Genomic DNA, 24,277 nt, shown 5'->3' on the forward strand with positions numbered 1-24,277 from the left:
TTGTCAAAATTTAAAAATAATGAGAATGTTATAAAATGTCAATAATGAGTAACTTCCCACACTATACGTGGTATTTTACATGGTAGGCTGTGGATTAATAGAGTTCTTGCATTAGGAAACAAAACGATAATAAACTTAAAACAGAAATCTCAAATTTGCTAACCTTGGACAAAATACTGGAGAGTGCTTTGCATTGCATGTGGGTAAATACTCACAGTTCTGTTGAGGGGTTTTCAAATAGGAGGGGGGCAGTCCAGTGGATGTCTCAGTCAGCTGTGGGGGGGGGGGGGGGACATGTTCCAAATAGGTTTTTGTAATCAAATACCTGTAAGTTAACTAACATTTGCAATGTTCAGTATTCACTAGACTTAAGTTTATTCCATGATAACATCACTGCCACTCTCAAAATCTAATTTTATTTGGTTTTATTAAGGGATGAATACAGTTGTAGGGAGGTGAAGAGAATTACACATAGTTGCCCAAAGCTGATTTTATCTTTGCTAGGGCTTGTACAAAGCAGCCTTTAGTATGCTTTTCTGCTATGTGATGTAATTCAAATCCTTTAAAAAATGGATAACTATATTTTTATTTTATAAATTAGCAAATGTTGAGGTTTTAAAGTGGGTGACTTATTTGAATGCATTAATTTTAAAAAATTATTATCACATTTTCTTAAAATCACAGTCAGCTACATTGTCTGTGTGTGTGTGTACATGTGTGTGTGCATGTGTGTGTTTACACATGTGTCTGTGTGTGTGCATGTGTGTGTGTGTGTCTGTGTGTGTGTGCCCATGCACGGGATGCTGAAGGGCCATCTTCAGTGTCATGGTACTTCTGTGGCTGCTCTTCTGTCTCATCCACCGTATCAGTCTCAATGGGGAGAGGTTAAAAACTTCTGGTGTGCAATCTAGTTTATAATTTCCCTTTGAATATAAATAAGCATTTAAAAACTGATGTTTCAAAATAAAATGTTCACAGTCTACCTGAATGAAGTGGTGGCTTCATTTTACATGTAACTATGATAAAGGTCTGCATATTTTCTATCTTAACAAAAATAAATAATTACAATGAATATTGCTATTAAGTATCTGTTTGTGCACTTTGGGCACTGGGCTGTTTTATGTGACCTGTAATAAGTGAATAAAACAACCCTAGAAGGTAGATATTGTCATTAGTATTTCAGATATTAGTAAATTAATGTTTAATACTATTTTATTTGGTTACTAATTCCTCTTAATTTTAAAAAAAGGTAGGAGGCAGTTATAGTAATTAAAACAATGGCTAAAGAGACTATATAACTTGAATATTGTCAGAAGGAATTTGAATCTATACTTTATATGGCTTCAAGATCAATACACTCTGGGATTATCTTGACTCTGCTGTTCTTTCATTTCTCTGGGAAGGCAGTCTTCACCCAGATCATAAGCTGGGATGCCTGGGTTCCAGTCTCATTATTAGCAGAGCCATAACTTACAATCTTCTCTGTCTGGAGCAGACCTCAAATCAACTTTGTGATTCATTATGCGACTCTCTGAGAGAGGTATGATCAATAATTGCAACATCTATTGGTTCCTATTTTCCGTCTTTATAACGGTAGCAACGGTGTTCAATTGTTTGGGCTGAGACGCCTGAAGCCCACCTCCAGGTCTCACCAGCAGCCATGTGGCTGTGCGTCCTCACTGGCCCCCAGGCACTGACTCTCACATCCCCACAGGGATGACTCAGAACGAACACTCTTCAAGGCGCTCGTCAGCTCATGTGGACCTCATCCCACCCACCCAAAGATTCCCCAGAAGAAGCTTTCCTGAGGAAAACACAGGGAGACTTAAAATAAGAAGGTGATCAGAAAGTGAGTGTGTGTGCGTGTGTGTGTGTGTGTGTGTGCCTGCATGCGTGTGTGGTTGTTGCTGAAGTGTAGGGCAGTGATGCTGGAGAAGAACAGGAGGATGATATCACAGAGGGCCTTCCGGATGTTGTCAAAAAGTAGATTTAGAGGCACAAGAAATCTCTGGAGCCTTTGAAACAAGGGTGAAGGCCTGATCGGATTAAAATTGTAGAGCTGTAATGAAGAATTTGCAAATTAATGTCCTATACCAAAAACACTTCACGTCCAATAAGAAATGCTGAGTTAACAACAACAAGAAAAGGAATCACTCAGATTGTCTCATATACTAAGCTTCATTTTACCAAAATACACTCCAATTAATCCTCGTAATAGACTGAATTAGTAACATAAAAATCATGAGAATATTATGATTAGAGTATATCACAGATATATAAGCAGACATTAACAGGGTATCTATTTATTTGTCTTCCACCAGATAAAAGAAAATTATTATTCTGAAGGGTGATAGTACTGAAGAAAAACGTTCACATATTTTACAAGAACATCCAGAGAAGAGATTTTTAGTTTGTCATTTTCACCGCTAAAAGGAGTGAAAAAGAGAAATGAAGTTATTCCTTCAACTAAAGCAATCTTAAATATGCCATTGTGATGCAAATAGCATGTAACATAAAACTAAAATTGGGTCAGAACAAGTCATAAATGGCTTTTATACGGATTCTAGAAAATAGTGCCTGAAAAAAGGATGGCTGCTTGCTTGGCTGGAAGGATAGACCATAGATTGCTAAACCCTATTCTTAGTGTACTGAATACATGATGACATGGATGTAAATAGTAGATCAATCCGCAAATACTTCTACAGTTTATCAGAGGATCCTGCTTATTTCACAGGCTTCCCAAGTGGGACCAGTGGTAAAGAACCTGCCTGCCAGTGCAGGAAACATAAGATGTGGATTTGACCCCTGGGTCGGGATGATCCTCAGAGGAGGGCATGGCAACTCACTCCAGGATTCTTGCCTGGAGAATCCCATGGACAGAGGAGCCTGGCAGGCTACAGTCCATGGGGTGGCTCACAGAAATTACCACTGTATTCTTTGCATGATATATTAACTTAATGCAACTAAGATCTTCTAATTCTTACAGATCTTTAAAAAAATAACATATGAATTAGCCCTTACAAAAAGTACAGATAACTATATGAGATCACTTTTTCCAATGTCAGAAACCTACAAAGAGTTGTGAAATGCTTTTTATATGTACATCTGCACGACAAAGCTGTAAAGATTTTCCTGGGGCTGGCGGGGGATGTGTGTGGAGAATTTCTTACATAAACTTGGATTTTTACTTAAAGCTATGACATTCCCAGATATATGATTAGAGTATCTTGCTTGGATGTCACATGGTGTATACTTTTTCATATGCCTTTCAAACTGACAATTCAAACTACAAAATAGGTGATTTAAACAGGAAAATTGAAGTCCCTGTAAAGTATTATAGTAATAATTGCAATATACAGTGTTCACAAAATATGGTGCTTTCCATTTCCAAAGCACTTTACTAATTAATCTCAGCTTATCTCCTTGACTTTCCATATATTTTTCACTTATTTTAAAACATAACTTGCTTTTCTTTCTGGCATAACAACTAGTTAGTAATTGTCTCCATCTGCTTCCTCTTTATGAAAATAATGCAAATGCATCGAACCCAAGGGATGTGACCAAATCAGTACTGTAACAAATAAATAGAATCATTTGCTGTAATTAAATTATCTAATTTAATCCAATTAGTGCAGCAATTAATTTGGAGAGATTAGTTTAAAAAATTGGTGAATGCTTCTGAAATTAAATATCATCATTATATATCATTGAAGATTTATACTAAGGCTGTTCCATTTTGCATTCAAGACAAGAGAGTAAGAGTAAGTAAGGGAAACAAAATTGTCCATTATAAACCTAAAAATGTATGCTAAATCAGAAAGAAAAGATTAAGAATCTTAGAAAAAACAACAAGAATTTGTAAAATATGTTTCTTTCATTCTTTAGCATTTGAATTAAGCTTTATTTCCATAATTTGAATTCCCTTATGTCATGATTAATACAGCTCATTTGAATTCCCATGAAAAATCTTATAAATCCTGAGATTATGAATGAGAACATTTTCACAGTTTCTTTGCCTTCTATATACAGGCCACATAAGTAGCCAAGATTTAAGATTTAGGATTATAAACTGAAATGGCCTTCAGGAGGTAAGCAGGTCTTGGGGTTCTGGTCAATGGGGTTCACTCCTCTTCTGCACAGGGCAGCCACCAGCCAGCTATTCCTGCCGATGTCAGGCACGACTGCAGACCCAGCATTGCCAAGCCTTCCTGCTTTTAAAATAAACCAGAATCTATGTTTTCTACATGGAAATCTATGAGCTAAAAAGGAGATTGGCTCTGCAAAAGACCCTTTGAGGAGGATGAAAAGACAAGCTACAGATGGATAGAAAATTCATTTTGATATTTGGCAAAACTAATACAATTATGTAAAGTTTAAAAATAAAATAAAATTAGAAAAAAAATATTTTCAAACCACATACCCAACAAAAGATTAGTATCTAGACTACAGAACAAATGCTCACAACTCAACAGGAGAAAAAAAATAGAAAATGGGCAAAATATGTGAACGAACATTTCACTGGAGATTTAATACAAATGGCGAATCAGCAGGTAAGACATTTACCATCATTAGCCATTAAGAAATGCAATTTAAGACCATAATAAGATATCAATGGCTACTTATCAAAATAGCTCATTAAAAAAAAAAAGTGTTAACACCAAATGCTGGCAAGCATGCTGAGAAACTGCATCACATATATGTTGTTTTGGGGACATAAGATGGTACAGCTGCTCCGGAAATCTGTTTGGCAGTTTCTTATAAAACTGACGTGCTATCATATGATCCAGCACTTACTCTCCCAGGACTTTATTCAAGAGAAATGAAAACCCATATTCATGGGAAAACTCTTCATTTCACAATGTCAATAAGAGTTTTGTTCTTAAGAGCAAAAATTGGAAGCACACCCAGTGTCATGCAACAGCCAATGGTTAAACAGTGATATATCCCTGCCGTGGAGAATCCTATGGCAACGAAAAAGAACCAAGTACTGATACACACGACCACTCAGATGGTTCACAGGGGAGTTGTGCTGAGGGGAAAAGCTGGTCACAAGAGGTAACAGTGTACGTTCCGTATGTGTGGCACTCTTGAAATAACAAACTAACCAAGTGAACACTAGCCCAGGAGAGCATTGCGGGCAGCCTCGCGGGGGGCACTGCTGTGTGCATTGACTGTAGGACTCCACACAGGCGACGCAACTGTGCAGACCCACACTCACACACACACACACACGCATGAGAGCGCCCAGGGAAAACTGGTGAAGTTTGAATAAGCTCTGTGGACTGTCCCAAAGTCACTTCTCCAGTTTTAAGATTATCCCACAATTAGGGAAATCAGGTGAAGGTACAAGGCCTCCTTGTAGATTTTACTACAGTTTCCTGAAAATCTATGATCATTTCAAAATAAAGTTACTTTTTGTTGTTGGTGGTATTCTTGTTAAAAAAGAGACTGGCAACCCAGAGACAATGTGGAGGATACACGATAGGTGTGCCAGTCTTTAGAGGGTCACCTGTGAAGCAGGTAGGTGTGAGTGCACCAGCTTCTTACCTGAACCTGAGTGCTTGAGAGTCCCCTGAATAACTGAATGAAGATGGGCATCTCCCCTCCTCCCTCCGTCGAAATAAACAGGCAGAAACCACGCTTCTCCTCACCTTTCCCATGAATGCACAAACTGCTTCTCTTAAAATCAACATAAATTATCAGCACTAACACCATTGATCAACATCAGTTCATTTATCTCTGAATTTCTTCTTCAGTGAGGCAGGGTTATCAATCTGGATAGACTGTCACCCTGAAAGCTGAAAGTCAAGTTCAATTTTACAATTCTGTGATTCTATGAAAGGACTTAATCTGAAAGTATTTTCAGTATTCTCCTCTCACCGTTAAAAATGTGTTTTAAATAAAATGATGAGGCTTAAGGACTGTGCGTCTTTTCTGAATTCCGCTTGATGTTCTGAGTACTTCTTGGTTTTTAAGTCCAGACTTCCCTATCTATCTTTATATCAGGGCTAATTAATTTAACTGGCAGACTTAGTTGCCTTGTGTATAGAATGGAAGGTTTTAATTTAATTCATAAAGGAGCTACCATGATTAATTAGTTTAATCTTTAGAGCTTCTGACTGAAGTTGCTCAGTAGCAAACATTTGATCATATAAGATAATTAAATTACAATGAAATAGTAATAGCAATTTACTCTCCTAACAGCTACTGGAATTAGGTACCTGTGTTGACACACAACACCAACAGTCCCACAGTTCTCTACAGTTTCAGAGTGTTTTTTATCCACTTATGTGGGAAGATTAAGTTATTTTATAAAATTTAATAAAAATGTGTGTGATATGTTGGGTTTCTAAAAGGTAAGTGATGGAAATGCTAAGATATATACTGCTCTTTCAAGTCTGCTATAATCTGTAGGGTGTTTCCCATTCACTTTTTGAAATAAAAGGACAAACCTGTAGTCATTTTGCACACCTTTAGTTAATTGATTATCCTCTGTAAATATATGCTGAACCCATTTATAAAGGATTTTACTTTCTATTGCATTTACAGCACAACTGAACCAAGCTATATCTTGCTTCCCATATTTTAACAGATTCTTTTTTTCTGGTTACTTAAGAAATTACGTATGTAAATGATGTGATAAATAATTGATGAACCTCCTAGCTTTGCTTCTAGTCACCAATGATGCCATTCTTCCCAATGTATCTAGATAGCAGTTCTCTTCCCAGCAAGATTTTCCTTGGCATTTTAAAAGATATTTTAGCTCCTGCAGTGACAAAGGTCTATTTAGAAACTGCAAGCATAATTTACTTACCTGATTTATGAAGCAATTTGTACAACCTACTATATTCATGCTAGATGGGAATGGATCTTTGTTAAGAAAACAAGGTTCTTTAACAATTGCAAAACTTCATATTGTTGCATTTTATGATGAAACAAAGCAGATAGGGGCAATTATCCTTTGTGTTTTATTAAACCTTGATAGAACTGTTAGAGGTTAATGGAGCTATTATTTTTTCCACTGTCAAAACCTGCTTTAAAGCAAGATCAAGAGCACTCAGTGCCAGAAATCCAGCATAGAGCACAGCAGACGTGCCTTGTTTTAGCAGTTTTACAAATCACTTTGGTCTACCATCATTCAAATAAATCACCCATTAATACTAGAGCAATAAAGTCCCCTAAAAACAAATGATGATGGGTGACATTTCCAGCAATGTAGTAACAAGCTTAGTGACCATAAAAATATTATTGTAAAACAAAATGTGTGCTCTTTTTTGTAACTGGATAAAGCAAATCCTGTTAATTTTTAAAGACAATTCATGTGGGGATTCATAAAACAATAATATATCCAGTTACCTGGTGAAGTGTGGTCTGATGAAAATGCTGTCTGCAAGTTATTTCTGGAATAAAGTTTCCGAGGTGGAAACCACACAAAGCATCATCTATAGCTGATGAGATTGAGGGTCGTGGTGTGACTTCTGCTCCCTGAGAAGCCTGTCTTAGCCCTATTAAGGGAGTCACTCGAGTTTCTTAACAGCCTCACTCCATTCTCCTCCCCTCATCCCATCTCATGACCACAGCCCTCTTCAAGCTCCAAATCCAGAGAAGCACCTGGAGAGTGGCAGGGCTGGCTTTCTCTGTGGTTCTTCAAATGCCCTTTCTGAAAGCCAGCATGTCCTAGTCATCAACTCAGTAACAAATGGATTCATCCAGCAGTGGCATAGTGGAAAATTAGAGTGTTGTATTTTCTAGCCTACTAGAGCACAGAATCCAGGCTGACAATGAGGTTTTACTACCAGACACTGTCACCTTGTTATAAAAACTTGAAAAAGACTCATTCCTCATGGTTTTAACGTTTCCTTCCGTGCAGCAGGTATAGGGATTCCAAGACTATGGTATTTTATTTTAATTGACCAGTTATTTAATTAGTTGTGCCTCATTCATATACTACATATAATTTTGGTAATAAGAATGGTTTTCTCTTAACCATTGCCAAGCACATGTCTATAAATGAGAGATTTGAGGGAATCAGTCACTGACAAGGTACAATATAGAAAACACAGTGTCTTGGAAAACATGGTGTCTTGACTTGCAAAGGACCTAATTTAATGTTGTTTAACATCCTGTCTATGGATTCTTACATTTTATGGGTTGACCTACTACTATTCTGAAAGCTAATAAATTTCTATTTTTACTCAATGCTCAATAAGTGTTGCTATCTTTCTTATAATGCTCCTGGTCTGATAAACATTTACATGGCTTGAATGACCAGGAGACTCATTTCCTCTAGGAAAAGAATGTATTTTTAATATCTCCATGACAGCTGTCGGTCTTTCCTCAAGGTTTTCATGCTGAAGGCATGAAGATGACATGGAGCACAAAGACCTCACTGAAGGAGAGTGTGACGTCACCTTGCCATGCTCCTTCAGGCCTCCACACAACTAGGAAAGTCAGTCATTCAATGGACAAGTGCGCACTGGCGGACAGATTCTTTACCGCAGCACTACCTGGAAGCCCATATGTATCACATACTGTGATAAATGATACAGAGAAAAGCAGAACAGGTAACCAGAGGGGTAAAGTGATCTCTGGGCAAGGTGTGCAAAAGGTATGCAGGGTGACCAGTGAGAGCCTAGGGAGCAGGTAAGCTCTGAGAAATGATGTGAAGGAAGGGAGAGATAAGGCGCCTGGGGGAAACCACCTCAGACTGAGGAGACAGAGGAACGAAGACTGAGGTGGGAGCTTTAAGAACTAGCCCCAAAGCTAGTGGACAAGGGCTGGGGCAGAACAGATGGGGAGCAGGGGTGAGGCGGTCCTGTGGGTCTCTGTAAGGGATGTGGGCTCACTTGGGCGGTGATGGGAAAGCTTCAAAGGGTTCTGAGCAGAAGAGTGATGAGATTCCACAGATGAGTCCTTCCGATCACTCTGGATGAAGTGTGGGGTCTTGACCGCAGGGACACGGGCAGCGATAGGAATCTGGGGTGAGATAGTGAGTAATGCACCTGAGAACAGGGGTGGTTTGGGGTGAAGAGATGTGGTTGGCTTCTGACGTGGCTGGGGCAGCAGGCTGGCAGGGCAGGGATGGCGCCAGGCTCTGGGTCTTCAACAGGGAAGAGCAGTGGCCTTTGTTCAGAAGGAGAGAGATGCTTATTACACTTGAGTGTGCAAATGTTGGGTGGGCAGGTGGATGCACCAGTGTGGAAATGGAGAGAGAGGTCTAGGGCCATTAATCAGAGATGCTTCATTCTGCTCCAGCAGTGGATCACACTGAAACTGCTTTCCAAATGGTGACTATTATTGGGATGCTTTGCCTTTCTTTCCTTTATCTCGCGTTTTACCCCTATCTCAAAGGGATTAATGGTTTCTTTGTTTCCCATTCCTTAGCTTGCACTAATCCCTGTTTACAGAGAGAGGATTGAAAGGAGAGTCTTTTTCTGGGCGGAGTCCATTTTTGTGTGTGATTATGTTGCTAAGTGTGGAGGCTGACAGGAATGGAAGAAATTAAGAAAGACAAGATTAACTCTTTTTTTTTTCCATTTAACACCCTGGAATGTAAGTAAAAAGGGAATATTACATACTACTATATTCCATTTGCTCTTAAATTATCCCAAACATAAGAAGACAAGGACTGAATGTAGTGATTTTAGTGATAAGTGGATAACACAGTGTGACCCAGCACAGCTAGGACAGTCATTTATAAGGACGTATTTTAGAAAGTGGATTAATGAGCCACACCATGTTAAGAAGCTAAATCAAATATTACATTGTTACAACTGCATCTTTAACTGTACAGTGTAGCTAAGGCATCATTTACACTGTTGCCCCAAAAAATGGAACTACAAAACTCGTAAAATGTGCCCTTCCAAATAACTGTGTCTGAGGCAAAAGAGAAAGACAACATATTATAAAAGACAATATTTGATCAATTGTCTTTCATTAACAGGACTATTTGGCAATTTTGAATAAATATCATTCTGTTTCACTTCAGATATTTTTTCAGAGGTGGAAGAAAACTGATTGCCCATGGAAACAAAGACAATGAAATAAATGGCTTACAGTCAAAAGTAGAAGAATTTTAGGGTCATTAATTTCATAGTATGCTGTTGTTATTTTTTTCCCAAGGGTTTATAACACAATGCATTATATTTTCCCATTTTTCCACCATATTTCAATCAGCTTTACATTCAATAATGGCTCTGAACCAAATGTCCTATCCTGTTTGGGTATAAACTGTTGTAACTGCAGATGCTTAATACACAGCATGTGCCATCAATTCTTCTGATCGAGTTACAACAAATCAATAGTGGATTTGTAAAGTCATTTGTCTTTAACTTTACACAGAGAGAACAATCTCTAGCTGAAAAATAACAACCAAAGCTTTTGTTTGTCCTTCTCCCTACAGAGTTCTACATTTTTGAGTTAGAAGGGCAGTAACGGATTACCTACCCTCCTGACTCTCACACTTAGGGCTGCTAACACTGTATTCTGTTGCATTGTATTCTGTAGACAAGAATGGCAAGAAGAAAAGGAAGAGGAAAGTAAGTCTACAGCTGCTGCTGCTTCTGAATCACTTCAGTCGTGTCCGACTCTGTGCGACCCCATAGACTGCAGCCCACCAGGCTCCCCCGACCCTGGGATTCTCCAGGCAAGAACACTGGAGTGGGTTGCCATTTCCTTCTCCAATGCATGAAAGTGAAAAGTGAAAGTGAAGTCGCTCACTCCTGTCCAACTCTTAGCGACCCCATGGACTGCAGCCTACCAGGCTCCTCTGTCCATGGGATTTTCTAGGCAAGAGTACTGGAGTGGGGTGCCACTGCCTTCTCTGAAGTCTACAGCTACCACCATGTAAGGTACCAAGCGCTTCCAATCCCAGAATAAAGAGGAGCCCCCGACATTATTCAGTGATGCAAAGCAGATGGGAAGGAGCTGACTGAGTTATCCCAGGTACCCTTCTTGCTAATGCTGGGATCTTTTAAAGCTTTAATTAACTAGATACTTACAGCATTCTGCAGAATTAATACCTTGATTATCTTTGGGGTTTCCTGCAAACATTGTTAGTTAATAATAAATGAAACTGATGAAAAACTAAATTTGTAAGTCATTTCATTCTAAGAGATGATGTAGAAAATGGCCCTCACTCTATAGATGAGTTGAAATATCTACACAGCCTTTCAGGTCACTCCACCTTATATGGTTAAATTGATGCATGTTAAGGATTAGAGTGAATTGTTGAGGTTTAATTGGTAACATGCAGTCAGGGCAGGATGGAGGAACAAATTGACTTAGTGATTCCAGGGCAAAATCCACAAATGATTCATCAGATTTCATTGAGAGGCATAAAAGTGAAAATATGTAGGGCTTTTGCTCCACAACATGGATATTTTTCCTTCTTCATTTATTTAATCATCAAACACCTGTTAAGTGCTCGTTAGCTTGGGTTATATTCCATTTAATATATATTCTATGGTGTGTGTATGTGTGTGTTAGTTGCTAAGTCATGCTCGACTCTGCAACCCTACGGACTGTAGCCCACCAGGCTCCTCTGTCTATGGGACTTTCCAGGCAAGAATACTGGACTGGGTTGCCATTCCCTTTTCCAGGGGATCTTCTCGACCCAAGAATGAACCTGCATCTCCTGCATTGGCAGGCAGATTCTTTACCACTGAGCCACCCCAGAACCCCATTGTGTATGTACAACAACTTCTTGAGCAAACTCTGAAAGACAGTAGAGGACACAGAAGCCTGGCAAGTTACTGTCCATGGGGTTGCAAAAAGTTGGACGTGACTTAGCAACTGGACAACAAAAACAAATACCACTTCTTTATCTATTCATATGTCAACATTTAGGTTGTTTCCATGTGTTGGCTATTGCAAACAGCGATGGAGGGGGGATAGATGGGGAATTGACTCATCATGGGGAATTGACTCGTACACGTTACTATATTTAAAATAGATAACCAACAAAGGCCTACTGTATAGACCAGGGAACTCTGGTCTATACAGTAAAAAAGGAAAAGAATTTGAAAAAAATAGATCCAGGTATACGCATAATGCGATCACTTTGGTCTACACTGACACCAACAATACTGTCAGTTGACTATACTCTAATACAAAGTAAGCATTCAGAGTAAGAGGACAGCTGCTCGTGTCAGTCACTCCTGTCATTTTGCAAGCAAACTAGCTCCACACCTGTAATGGGCAGCAGACGCAGGCTTTGATCAGGGGGTGGGCAGGCAGAGGAGGCGGTCAACGGATAATCACACAGCCTCTGCTGTCCCATTTCTTACTCTGTGAGAAGTCTCGGGAAGAAGACAGATTCATAAACAAAAACGTCCAGGTAGAAAGAAAACTATCAAAATAGAGGTCCACACAGATGAGGTGGGCCAACAGCGAATCATAGCTGTCAGATCCCAGGCTAAACATTTCTGTATTTCCTTACATCCTTTCCCAAACCCTCAGGGGTGAGGAATTGAGATCCAGAGTAAGCTACGTTCGTTGTGCCAAGAGGGCTGTATACTTAGATTTAACCTCAAGAACATCAGAGGCTGTCGTCTCCAAGAAAAATCCCATACTCAGGGCAAACCACAAGTGAAGAAAAGTGAAAGTTAAGTGTTAGTCCCTTAGTCATGTCTGACTCTTTTAATCCCATGGATCATAGCCTGCCAGGCTCCTCTGTCCATGTAATTCTCCAGGCAAGAATCCTGGAGTGGGTTGCCATTCCCTTCTCCCGGGGATCTTCCCGATCCAGCGATCAAACCTGGGTCTCCAGCATTGCAGGCAGATTCTTCACCCTCTGAGCCACCAGGGAAGCCCAGAAATATAGAGGCCATGGCTTACTGAATGGCTTGAAAAAATAATGAGACAAGTACCAAAGACACAACGTTTAATATAAATACTGAATGTAAATAAATCAGATAATCTGTATATAAATGACTTAATAAGAGTGACAGCAACTGACATGCCTGCAGGAAGCCTCACCGTATCTATAAAATGCATGCATCATCTTTGTGTGCCCCCTTCTTTCCATCACAATGGGAAGGGGGTCACTGCTTCCTAGGAAAAGGTTGTATCCTGGATGGGGCTTTATGGGCTCTGTGTCCTGGGCTCACCTCCTGTGAGGAGTCAAACTATTTCCTAAGATCTTAGAAAACAAGGTCAGTGCTCTGGGCCCTACCTCCTTCTCTGGCAAGTAAGATCCAGGTTGTTTGAAATCTTGGCTGACCTACTATGTACAATCGTCCCTTCTTCTCTTTATGTACAGCAAATTCCTAACGGATGTGGTTGCAGAATGCCCACTCCCTGCCCTATACTGGAACAGGCAGTTATAAACACCATGCTTCATCTACTCAACAAGAATCATTACCATTTTACTTTTATAAATGATGCAACTTGGATTTGAATACAATCAACACTCTCACAGCTATTGAATCCTTGTCTCTCCAGCTTCAAAGTCTGTGTCCTCTTTTCTCTGAAGCACTTAATTTAGTTTCCTCAGACACACCTTCTGCATGAATAACATATTACCATTTATTACAAGGCTGATCTTAGAAGGCTTGCAGTTTCCTCAATTCTTCATTTCCTCTAATGATTAATTTTCAAGTCTAACAAAAACGTGGCGTAATACTGCTGAGAGATAGGATGGAATGCTTTCTAATACCACTGAGTTATGACTCATTTGTCAATTTGTATTCAGATAAGGACTCAGACATACTTATTTTCTTTTTCACATTCAAGCTCCTGCTTGAATGTGGCACTAAGAGATGCATTTGATGTCTGCCTGCTCTGACCTCAGACCTCATGTCGATTTGATGGAAGGGTTCACTCAGTACATAGTTTCTCTGTTCCTATGGGCCACTTCTGCAAGGTTTTTGTCCATAAAAAAAAGTCAACTGCAAAATAATTATAAACACCACATCCCCCATTTTAGGAAACATTCTGAACTAAAAACTAACAACAGCAAAATACTAAACCTTTATTTTGAAATAATTACTTGCTTTCTTCTTGCCCTCCAGTAGTTTTCTTCCTTCATTAAGCCCGGTTCAATTTGAATAATACTGCCCATAATTATCAAACAGGGAGTATATCCTTGAGTATATACTAGAATGGAAAGAGAAACTGGGATCAAAACACCTGAGGGTGGAACGGCTACTTAATAGAGAACTCTGGAAGGTCCAGTCTCAGACAGTGGCCCATGAGGGCAGAGGGCACAGGCAGGTGGGAGATACATTTAGAATTAAGATGATCACACGGTCTCTCCAAATAGAGTGGAGTTAGTGCAGACTCTCTCTCCCAGAAAATACTTTTGAATATTTTGAAGTAGGAAAGCAGAATGAGATGCAGTGGGGAAGGCAGTTTAGAGAAGCACTTCTCCAGAAGCGCTCCCCTCTAATGGACACATTCATCCTCATACAGAGAGAGGGTGACTTACAGACAGAGTTCTTATGGCTGCTGTCCTTGCTGGGCATCACCTTGACTCCTCTTGACTTCAATTCAATTGCCTTTTTCACTGGAAGAAACAAAAGACAAATTATTAGCTGAGACTCAGAGCAATATCACGAAACTGCATTTTATCTTCACAGCATCTCCAGTCGTAACTGCTTTCTTGCCAACCCCTGGAATATGGGACATGTTCTAAGGGGTGAATGATGCAAACTAAACCAGTACAAGAGCTTGTGAATAATTAATGCAAGGCTATCTGCCAGCAAGATCGTATCTTATAATCACAGTGTTAGAAGCAAAAATAATATGTGGTGAGACTATTATCTACATCCAAACCTGCTTGCCGCCACTTTCTAATTCTGTTACATTCATGAAAAATTTTGAGGACAGATAAAAGGTATTTGTTTATTCATCTAGTCCTTTAATCACTCAAAATTTAACAAATATTCATTGGTGGGGAGCTAGTATGAGGAAATCCTGTTCTGAGTGCTTGGAATAAAATGCTAAATAAGAGGACACCAGTACTTCCAGACTCTCATAACCTATAGGCAATATAAAAATACATATATGGTATTGATTTCTAAAATTATAGTTCTCAACTGTAAATATTTCTTAATTTTTCTAAGCCCTACATCAAATATTTTAGGAAATTCTACTTGTCTGGTCATTTCTGGGGGGTAAAAAGTGGGAAGTCATTTGTGGGATGAAACTAAAAAGTGAAATTTTAATATGAAATAATTTGCTTTAAACATCAAACTTATATTTTATTAAATTAAAAAATAGCAAATATTTATGATTTACATGCTTAAATATGATTTACATATATGGACCTAGAGTACCATGAAGCTCTGTGTTCAAATTTTTGCTCAGAATCTGGTATCTATGTTGCCTGTGTAAGTTACCTCAGAGCCTGTCGATTTATCTGTAAAAGGAGTGTGATGGTTAGTTTATATGTCAACTTAACTGGGGCACAGAGTGCCCAGATATCTTGTCAAATGTTTTCCTGGATATTTCTGTGAAGGTGGTTTTGGAAAGAGAGTAAGTATTAAATCCATAGACTGAGTAGAGCAGCTTGCCCCTCTCCAGGTGGCTGGACCTCATCTAATCAGCTGAAGGTCTGAATAGAAAACAACACTGACACTTTCCTGAGCAGAAGAGAATTTTTCTTGCCTGACTGCCTTCGTCCTGGGTTATGCTCTTTGCTTTGGAGCCGATTCATAACCATTACACAAGCATAATGGCAAGCTGATATTGAAAGTGAAAGTGGCTTAGTTATGTGACTCTTTGCAACTCCATGGACTGTACAGTCCATGGAATTCTCCAGGCCAGAATACTGGACTGGGTAGTCTTTCCCTTTTCCAGGGGATCTTCCCAACCCAGGGATTAAACATGGGTCTTCTGTATTGCAGGTGGATTCTTTACCAGCTGAGCCACAGGAGAAGCCCAAGAATACTGGAATGGGTAGCCTATCCCTTTTTCAGTGGATCTTCCAAACCAAAGGATTAAACTAGGGTCTCCTGCATTGCAGGCAGATTCTTTACCAACTGAGCTATCAGAGAAGCCCAAGCTGGTATTATTTCTACCTAAAAGACCACTGGATTATTTTTAAAAATATTTTTTCTAATTTTTATTTTTTTAAAATAATGAAAGCATAATAACTCATTTGCAGGAGACTTGGAAAATACAGAGCAAAATTACAGATAGTTCTGCTATATACTACAATTATTTTTTTCAGTAGATAAATTAAGATTTTTAGTTGGAGTTTCTATATCAAACTCTCAAAAATTAACAGTATGAAAACAGAGAGAAGTAGAAGGATACAGTAGACCTGAAAAGCATTATGAACCAATTCAACATGATTAAGATTTATACAATGTCCACACAACATCAGGGTACAAATTCTACTCAAGCTCCCATATACTATAAACCAGGAGATATTGGAACATATCTAGACACACAAAACAAGGTCTAAAAATTTCATGGTCTAAAGAGGTTGAAATCGTGCACTCTTTTCTCTTATCACTGTGGAACTATGTTAGAGATCAGTACATCACGAGAAATGCTGGGCTGGAAGAAGCACAAGCTGGAATCAAGATCGAAGGGAGAAATATCAATAACCTCAGATATGCAGATAATACCACTCTTATGGCAGAAAGCAAAGAAGAAGTAAAGAGCCTCTCAATGAAAGTGAAAGAGGAGAGTGAAAACATTGGCTTAAAACTCAACATTCAGAAAACTAAGATCACAGCATCTGGTCCCGTCACTTCATGGCAAATAGATAGGGAACAGTGACAGACTTTATTTTGGGGGGCCCCAAAATCACTGCAGATGCTGACTGAAGCCATGTAATTAAAACATGCTTGCTCTTTGGAAGAAAAGTTATGATCAACCTAGACAGCATATTAAAAAGCAAAGACATTACTTTCCCAACAAAGGGTCTATCTAGTCAAAACTATGGTTTTTCCAGTAGTCATGTATGGAAGTGAGAGTTGGACTATAAAGAAAGCTGAGCACTGAAGATCTGATGCTTTTGAACTGTGGTGTTGGAGAAGACTCTTGGTAGTTCCTTGGAAAACAAGGAGGTCCAACCAGTCCATCCTAAAGGAAATCAGTCCTGAACATTCACTGGAAGGACTGATTCTGAACCTGAAACTCCAATACTTTGGCCAATACCTGATGCGAACAACTGACTCATTTGAAAACACCCTGATGCTGGGAAACATTGATGGCAGGAGGAGAAGGGGATGACAGAGGATGAGATGGTTGGATGACATCACCAACTCAATGGCCATGAGTTGGAGCAAACTCCGAGAGTTGGTGATGGACAGGGAGGCCTGGCATGCTGCAGTCCATGGGGTTGCAAAGAGTTGGACATGACTGAGCGACTGAACTGAACTGATGTTAGAAATCAGTTCTAACATCAAATCAAAGGATATTTGAAAAGATCCCACATATTTTCAAGTGCAGTGCGACATTTATCAAGAGAGATCTTCGACTTAGCCATTGAAAGCCTCAAGAAGGTTAAAAGAGTGAAAAAACACAGAAGATGATTACAGAGAAGAAAGCATTTAAATGAGAAATTAATGTCAAAGAAACTTAAAGTATTCTTGATTTTTAAAAAATATTCTTATTTGCATGATCTCTTTGTTTCCATGACTCTGCATGTTTAGCTGAACCCAGGAGTGATGAGTGGAATGTTTCCTTCTTCACATAATACAACAGGGTCTGGCCTTGGATTTTGAATCCTGGTCCCAATCATCTAGTCATGTGGCCTGACAAAACATTTAAACGTTGTATATGTGTGTTGTCAAATCTTTGCACATGAGCATGAGTTCTTCTGCTCTGCATTTCACAAGGGAAATTGGAATGGTGAAGGGACTTTACACACCTTGAGAGTTCACTGAGGAAGTTAGTCCTGTATGGTAATGTGGTTCTAACTGATCATTCTGACCAGCGCCACGGCTAGACGGTGGGACTCCTGAAGTGGACAGCACTCCTGGCAGACACGGGGTGCCCCCCACTGATGGCCCCACATGGAAGGAGTGGCCAGTGGCGGCTGCTTGCTGCCAGTGCCCTCAGGGGACCCTCAGGGACAGACTGCCAGGGCCCATGTCTTCAGGGACAGATCATGTCAGGGACCACCCCATGGTCCCTGGGATGGGGTACTCTATCCCCATGGGATGGAATACAGTTCCAGAACTGTTTCCAATGGCCCTGGTGTCACTGAGGCCATCTGAATGAACCCTCGTGCAGCCCCCTGGCTCCCTCTGCCCTTGTTGCTCTGTATCCTCCCGTCCACAGGAGTCATTCCACAGGATGCTCCCCAGCAGGCATCCCCACCTCGCGTCCACTGAGGACACCCTTCCAGAGAACTATTCATCTCCCTGCTCCCGCCACGTCTGCCTTTCATGCTCATCCGCATCTCCGTGTCCTGGAGACAGACAGCACAGCAAACAGAAGCCACATCAGGAACCCACTGTCCCTGCTGAGGAGGCGTGGTCTCTGCATCATGTTTCCCCAGAGCAGGGCTTTGCTCTGAACCAGGAAGCCTCGATGTCTCCCCCATGACACCCAACTTTCTGTGCTGAAACAACTCTATCTTGAAGTTACTCAGGAGAGAGAAGACAAATGCACAATAAGTAACGAATGGGGCAATCGATGCAAGATAACAAAGAGCATAAAACTCAAAACAAATGTCACCCAAAATAAACAGATAAAACAAACAGGACTTGATGCTTTCAGAAAATTAAAAAAAAAAAATGAGTAGCCTTCAGGGTGCAATAATAGTATCTGAATATATAAGACTTTAGTGAGAGTATAATAAATTTTGTAATTTTGCAAGTAACTCTATGTAGCTGAGTGAAGCTAGGGAATTCGCCAGGGAAGTTTATTTGTTTTGTTTTTCCCAGTATAATGGAAACTGTTGTACTTGCTCCCCTCCTCTGATTTCTGGCTGGTTTTAATACGTCCTCTTACTGGACAGCCCTGGTTCTTGGCAATGTTGTAAAGAAACGAAAGAGACCCTCTTCAAAGGGTCTCTCCCATCATCACCCCTGAGGCCCCTCCCATCATCGACCCAGATTCCGCCTCCCTCCCTACCCCTCAGGAGAGATTTCCACTTTACAAGCAGCAGCCGTGAGGAAGAGGGTAGCTCAGGCAGACAGTCGCATCCTCAGAAAGACCAGGGACCCAAAACAAATTCCTCCATAGCCCTGTTCTTTCCCATGAGTGCCTAGACAACTGGTTCTCAAAGCTTGGAAAGAGTGGTAGAACACTCTTCCTGAGTCATAAAAATCCTAAGTTGCTAAATGCAGAGGCAGAAGTTGTTGAGAAACCTCACAGACTACGGAGGAAACTGTTTCACACATGTACACACATCAACCGCTGACAAATCTAAAGAAGCCAGGGTTTGGAATTAAAAATATAAGCCCTGTGTATTGGTCATATTAGTAACGCAGAGCATTATTGTAATTTTACTAAAATTTCTTCAGGCTAAAATATTCCATCTAAGTGGCTTATCAAAAGAATATTTACTATTGTTGATAACAATAATAGTGAAATCCTTGGAAAGGCTTTGTATTGCAAGAGCTCACTACACACACACACATACACACACACTTTCACATTTATGTTACATATTATATAATTTATGCTATATTTATATATATACATTATTTACTATATACTCATATATGTAAATGTTTACATATATTATTATTGCATACTTAAATATTTTGCACATTTACTATATAAAATAAAGTCTAAAATATTTTTGTATATAAAGTACATAAATTAATCTATTGAGCTTTCTTATGGTTAAAAATGTTCTTGTTATCTAACATTTGCCTTATAATTATTTAATCAAAGCTTTCTATTACATTTGATAAGTAAGCAATTATAGTCCATAAGCTATTAATCTTTTATATTTACATTGTCTTTTTATATTATCACATTACTAGCTATGACATTTCAAACTCCATTATTTATGTTAACTTCTTTTTGGGGGGGTTATTATTTTTTGTTTGTTTGTTTTCTGTCAAATCTCAACATGACTCAGCCATAGGTACACATACACTTGTTTCCTTTTGAACCTCCCTCCCCATCCAACCCCTCTAGGTTGATACAGAGCCCTTGTTTGAGTTTCCTGAGCCATACAGAAAATTCCTGTTGGCTATCTATTTTATACATGGTAATGTAAGTTTCCATGTTACTCTTTCCATACATCTCACCCTCTCCTCCCCTCTCTCCATGTCCATAAGTCTATTCTCTATGTCTGTTTCTCCACTGCTGCCCTGTAAATAAATTCTTCAGTACCATTTTTCTAGATTCTGTATATATGCATTGCTGCTGCTAAGTCACTTCAGTCGTGTCTGACTGTGCGACCCCACAGACGGCAGCCCACCAGGCTCCCCCGTCCCTGGGATTCTCCAAGCAAGAACACTGGAGTGGGTTGCCATTTCCTTCTCCAATGCATGAAAGTGAAAAGTCAAAGTCAAGTCGCTCAGTCGTGTCTGACTCTTCACGACCCCATGGACTGCAGCCTACCAGGCTCCTCCACCCATGGGATTTTCCAGGCAAGAGTACTGGAGCAGGGTGCCATTGCCTTCTCCGATATATGCATTAGAATACGATATTTTTTCTTTCTGACTTATGTCACTCTGTATAATATGTTCATCCACCTCATTAGAACTGACACAAAAGCATTCATTTTTTATGGCTTAGTAATATTCCTTTGTGTATATGTACCAAACTTCTTTATCCATTCATCTGTCGATGGGCATCTAGGTGGTTTCCATGCTCTACCTATTGTAAATAGTGCTGCAGTAAACAGTGGGGTACATGTGTCTTTTTCAACCCTGGTTTTCTGAGTGTATATACCTAGGAGTGGGATTGCTGGGTCATATGGTGGTTTTATTCCAAGTTTTTAAAGGAATCTCCATACCATCTCCCATAGTGGCTGTATCGATTTACATTCCCAGCAACAGTGCAAGAGCATTCCCTTTTTTCCACACCATCTCCAGCATTTGTAGACTTTTTGATGATGGCCATAGTGACTGGTCTGAGGTGATATCTCATTGTAGTTTTGATTTGCATTTCTCTAATAATGACCAATGTTGAACACATTTTCATGTGTCTGTTAGCCATCTGTATATCTTCCTTGCCGGAGAAGGCAATGGCATCCCACTCCAGTACTCTTGCCTGGAAAATCCCATGGACACAGGAGCCTGGTAGGCTGCAGTCCATGGGGTCGCACAGAGTCAGACACGACTGAGCAGCTTCACTTTCACTCTTCACTTTCATGTATTGGAGAAGGCAATGGCAACCCACTCCAGTGTTCTTGCCTGGAGAATCCCATAGATGGAGGAGCGTGGAAGGCTGCAGTCCATGGGGTCTCTGAGGGTCGCACACAACTGAGCGACTTCATTTTCACTTTTCACTTTCATGCATTGGAGAAGGAAATGGCAACCCACTCCAGTGTTCTTGCCTAGAGAATCCCAGGGACGGGGGAGCCTGGTGGGCTACCGTCTGTGGGGTCACACAGAGCCGGACATGACTGAAGTGACTTAGCATAGCGTAGCATAGCATATCTTCCTTGGAGAAAAGTCTGTTTAGGTCTTTCTCCCACTTTTAGATTAGGTTGTTTGTTTTCCTGGCATCGAGTTATCTGAGCTGCTTGTATGTTTTGGAAATTAATCCTTTGTCAGTTGTTTCATTTGCTATTATTTTCTCCCATTCTGAGGGTTGTCCTTTCACTTTGCTTATAGCTTGCTTTGCTGTGCCACAGATTTTAAGTTTAATCAGATCCCATTTGTTTACTTGTGTTTTTATTTCCATTATTCTAGGAGGGGGGTCATAGAGGATCTTGTTTTGATTTATGTCATTAAGTGTTCTGCCTATGTTTTCCTTTAAGATTTTTATAGTTTCTGGTATTAGCTTTATGTCTATAATCCATTTTGAGTTTAGCATTAAGTATGGTGTTAGGAAGTGTTCTAATTTCATTCTTTTACATGTAGCTGTCCAGTTTTCCCAGCACCATTTATTGAAGAGGCTGTCTTTGCCCCATTGTATATTCTTGCCTCCTTTGTCAAAAATAAGATTCCCATAGGTGCATGGGTTTATTTCCAGACCTTCTATCTTGTTCCATTGGTCTATATTTCTTTTTTTTTTGTGCCAGCACCATACTGTCTTGATGACTGTAGCTTTGTAGTATAATCTGAAGTCAGGAAGGTTGATTCTTCCAGCTCGATTCTTCTTTCTCAAGACTGCTTTGGCTATTCAGGGTCTTTTGTGTTTCCATATGAATTGTGAAATTTTTGGTACTAGTTCTGTGAAGAATGCCTTTGATAATTTGATAGGGATGACATTGAATCTGTAGATTGCATTTGGTAATGTAGTCATTTTCACAATATTGATTCTTCCTACCCAGAAATATGGAATATCTCTCCATCTGTATATGTCATCTTTGATTTCTTTGATTGATGTCTTATAATTGTCTGTGGACAGGTTGTTTTTTTTTTTTTTTGTCTCCTTAGGTAAGTTTATTCCTAGATATTTAATTCTTTTTGTTGCAATGGTGAATGGGATTAATTCCTTAATTTCTGTTTCTGATTTCATTGTTAGTATATAGAAATGCAAGTGATTTCTGTGTATTGATTTTGAATTCTGAAGCTTTGCTAAATTCACTGATTAGCTGTAGAAATTTTCTGATACCATCTTTAGGGTTTTCTATGTACAGTATCATGTCATCTGCAAACAGTGAGAGAGTTTTACTTCTTCTTTTCTGGTCTGCATTCCTTTTATTGCTTTTTCTTCTCTGGTTGCTGTAGCTAGGACTTCCACAACTATGTTGAATAATAGTTGTGAAAGTGGACACTATTGTCTTGTTCCTGATCTAACGGGGAATGCTTTCAGTTTTTCACCATTGAGAATAATGTTTGCTGTAGGCTTATCATATGTGACCTTTACTATGTTGAGGTAGGTTCCTTCTATGCCCATTTTTTAAGAGTTTTAATCATAAATCAGTGCTGAATTTTTTCAAAGGCTTTTTCTACATCTATAGAGATTATTGGAGAAGGTGATGGCACCCCACTCCAGTGCTCTTGCCTGGAAAATCCCATGGATGGAGGAGCCTGGTAGGCTGCAGTCCATGGGGTCGCGAAGAGTCAGACACAACTGAGCGACTTCACTTTCACTTTTCACTTTCATGCATTGGAGAAGGAAATGGCAACCCACTCCAGTGTTCTTGCCTGGAGAATCCCAGGGACAGGGAGCCTGGTGGGCTGCTGTCTATGGGGTCACACAGAGTCGGACACGACTGAAACGACTTAGCAGCAGTAGTAGCAGCAGCAGAGATTATCATGTTTTTTATCTTTAAATTTGTTAATATGGTGTATCACATTGATTGATTTGCATATACTGAAGAATCCTTGCATCCCTGGAATAAAACCAACTTGATCATGGTGTATGACCTTTTAGATGTGTTGCTAAATTCTGTTTGCTAAAATTTTGTTGAGGATTTTTGCATCCATGTTCATCAGTGATATTGGTCTGTAGCTTTCCTTTTTTGTGTTGTCTTTGTCTGATTTTGGTATCAGGGTGATGGTGGCCTCATAGAATGAGTTTGGAAGTGTTGCTTCCTCTAAAATTCTTTGAAAGAATTTTAGAAGGATAGGTATTGTCTCTTCTCTAAATGTTTGATAGAATTTTCCTCTGAAGCCATATGGTCCTGGGCTTTTGTTTTTTGGGAGATTTTTGGTCAGGCTTCCCTGGTGCCTCAGATGGTAAAGCATCTGCCTGCAATGCAGGAAACCTGGGTTCGATCCCTGGGTTGGGAAGATCCTCTGGAGGAGATGGCAACCCACTCCAGTATTCTTGCCTGGAAAATCCTATGGATGGAGGAGCGTGGAGGTCTACAGTCCATGGGGTTGCAAAGAGTTGGACACGACTGAGTGACTTGACTTTCTTTCAGGTTCTTTCTGATCACAGCTTCAATTTCAGTGCTTGTAATTGGGTTTTTCATAATTTCTATTTCTTCCTGGTTCAGTCTTGGAAGATGGAACTTTTCTAAGAATCTATCCAGGTAATCCATTTTATTGCCATATAGTTGTTCATAAGATCTCTTACAATCCTTTGTATTTCTGCATTGTTTGTTGTAACTGCTCCTCTTTAATTTCTAATTTTGTTGATTTGATTCTTCTCTCTTTTTTTCTTGATGATTCTGGCTAAAGGCTTGTCAATTTTGTAAGAACTAGCTTTTAGTTTTAGTAATTGTTACTATTGTTTCCTGCATTTCTTTTTCATTTATTTCTGCTTGGATCTTTATGATTTATTTCTTTCC

General features: G+C 39.6%; 1 protein-coding gene across 1 annotated transcript in view; it reads right to left on the reverse strand.

Moving 5' to 3' along the window:
* The window catches only part of CSMD1 (CUB and Sushi multiple domains 1), a 2,074,203-nt gene that overhangs the window by 685,309 nt on the left and 1,364,617 nt on the right, over nt 1–24,277 (reverse strand). Inside the window, exon 7 of the mRNA XM_086379826.1 lies at nt 14,429–14,506. Coding sequence (XP_086235952.1) covers nt 14,429–14,506 — 78 coding nt within the window. The remainder of the gene's footprint in view (nt 1–14,428; nt 14,507–24,277) is intronic.

Source organism: Bos grunniens, chromosome 27 (genome assembly GCF_055505025.1).
Source record: "Bos grunniens cultivar Pamir isolate PY7600 chromosome 27, Bosgru_T2T1.0, whole genome shotgun sequence".
Taxonomy (NCBI): domain Eukaryota; kingdom Metazoa; phylum Chordata; class Mammalia; order Artiodactyla; family Bovidae; genus Bos; species Bos grunniens.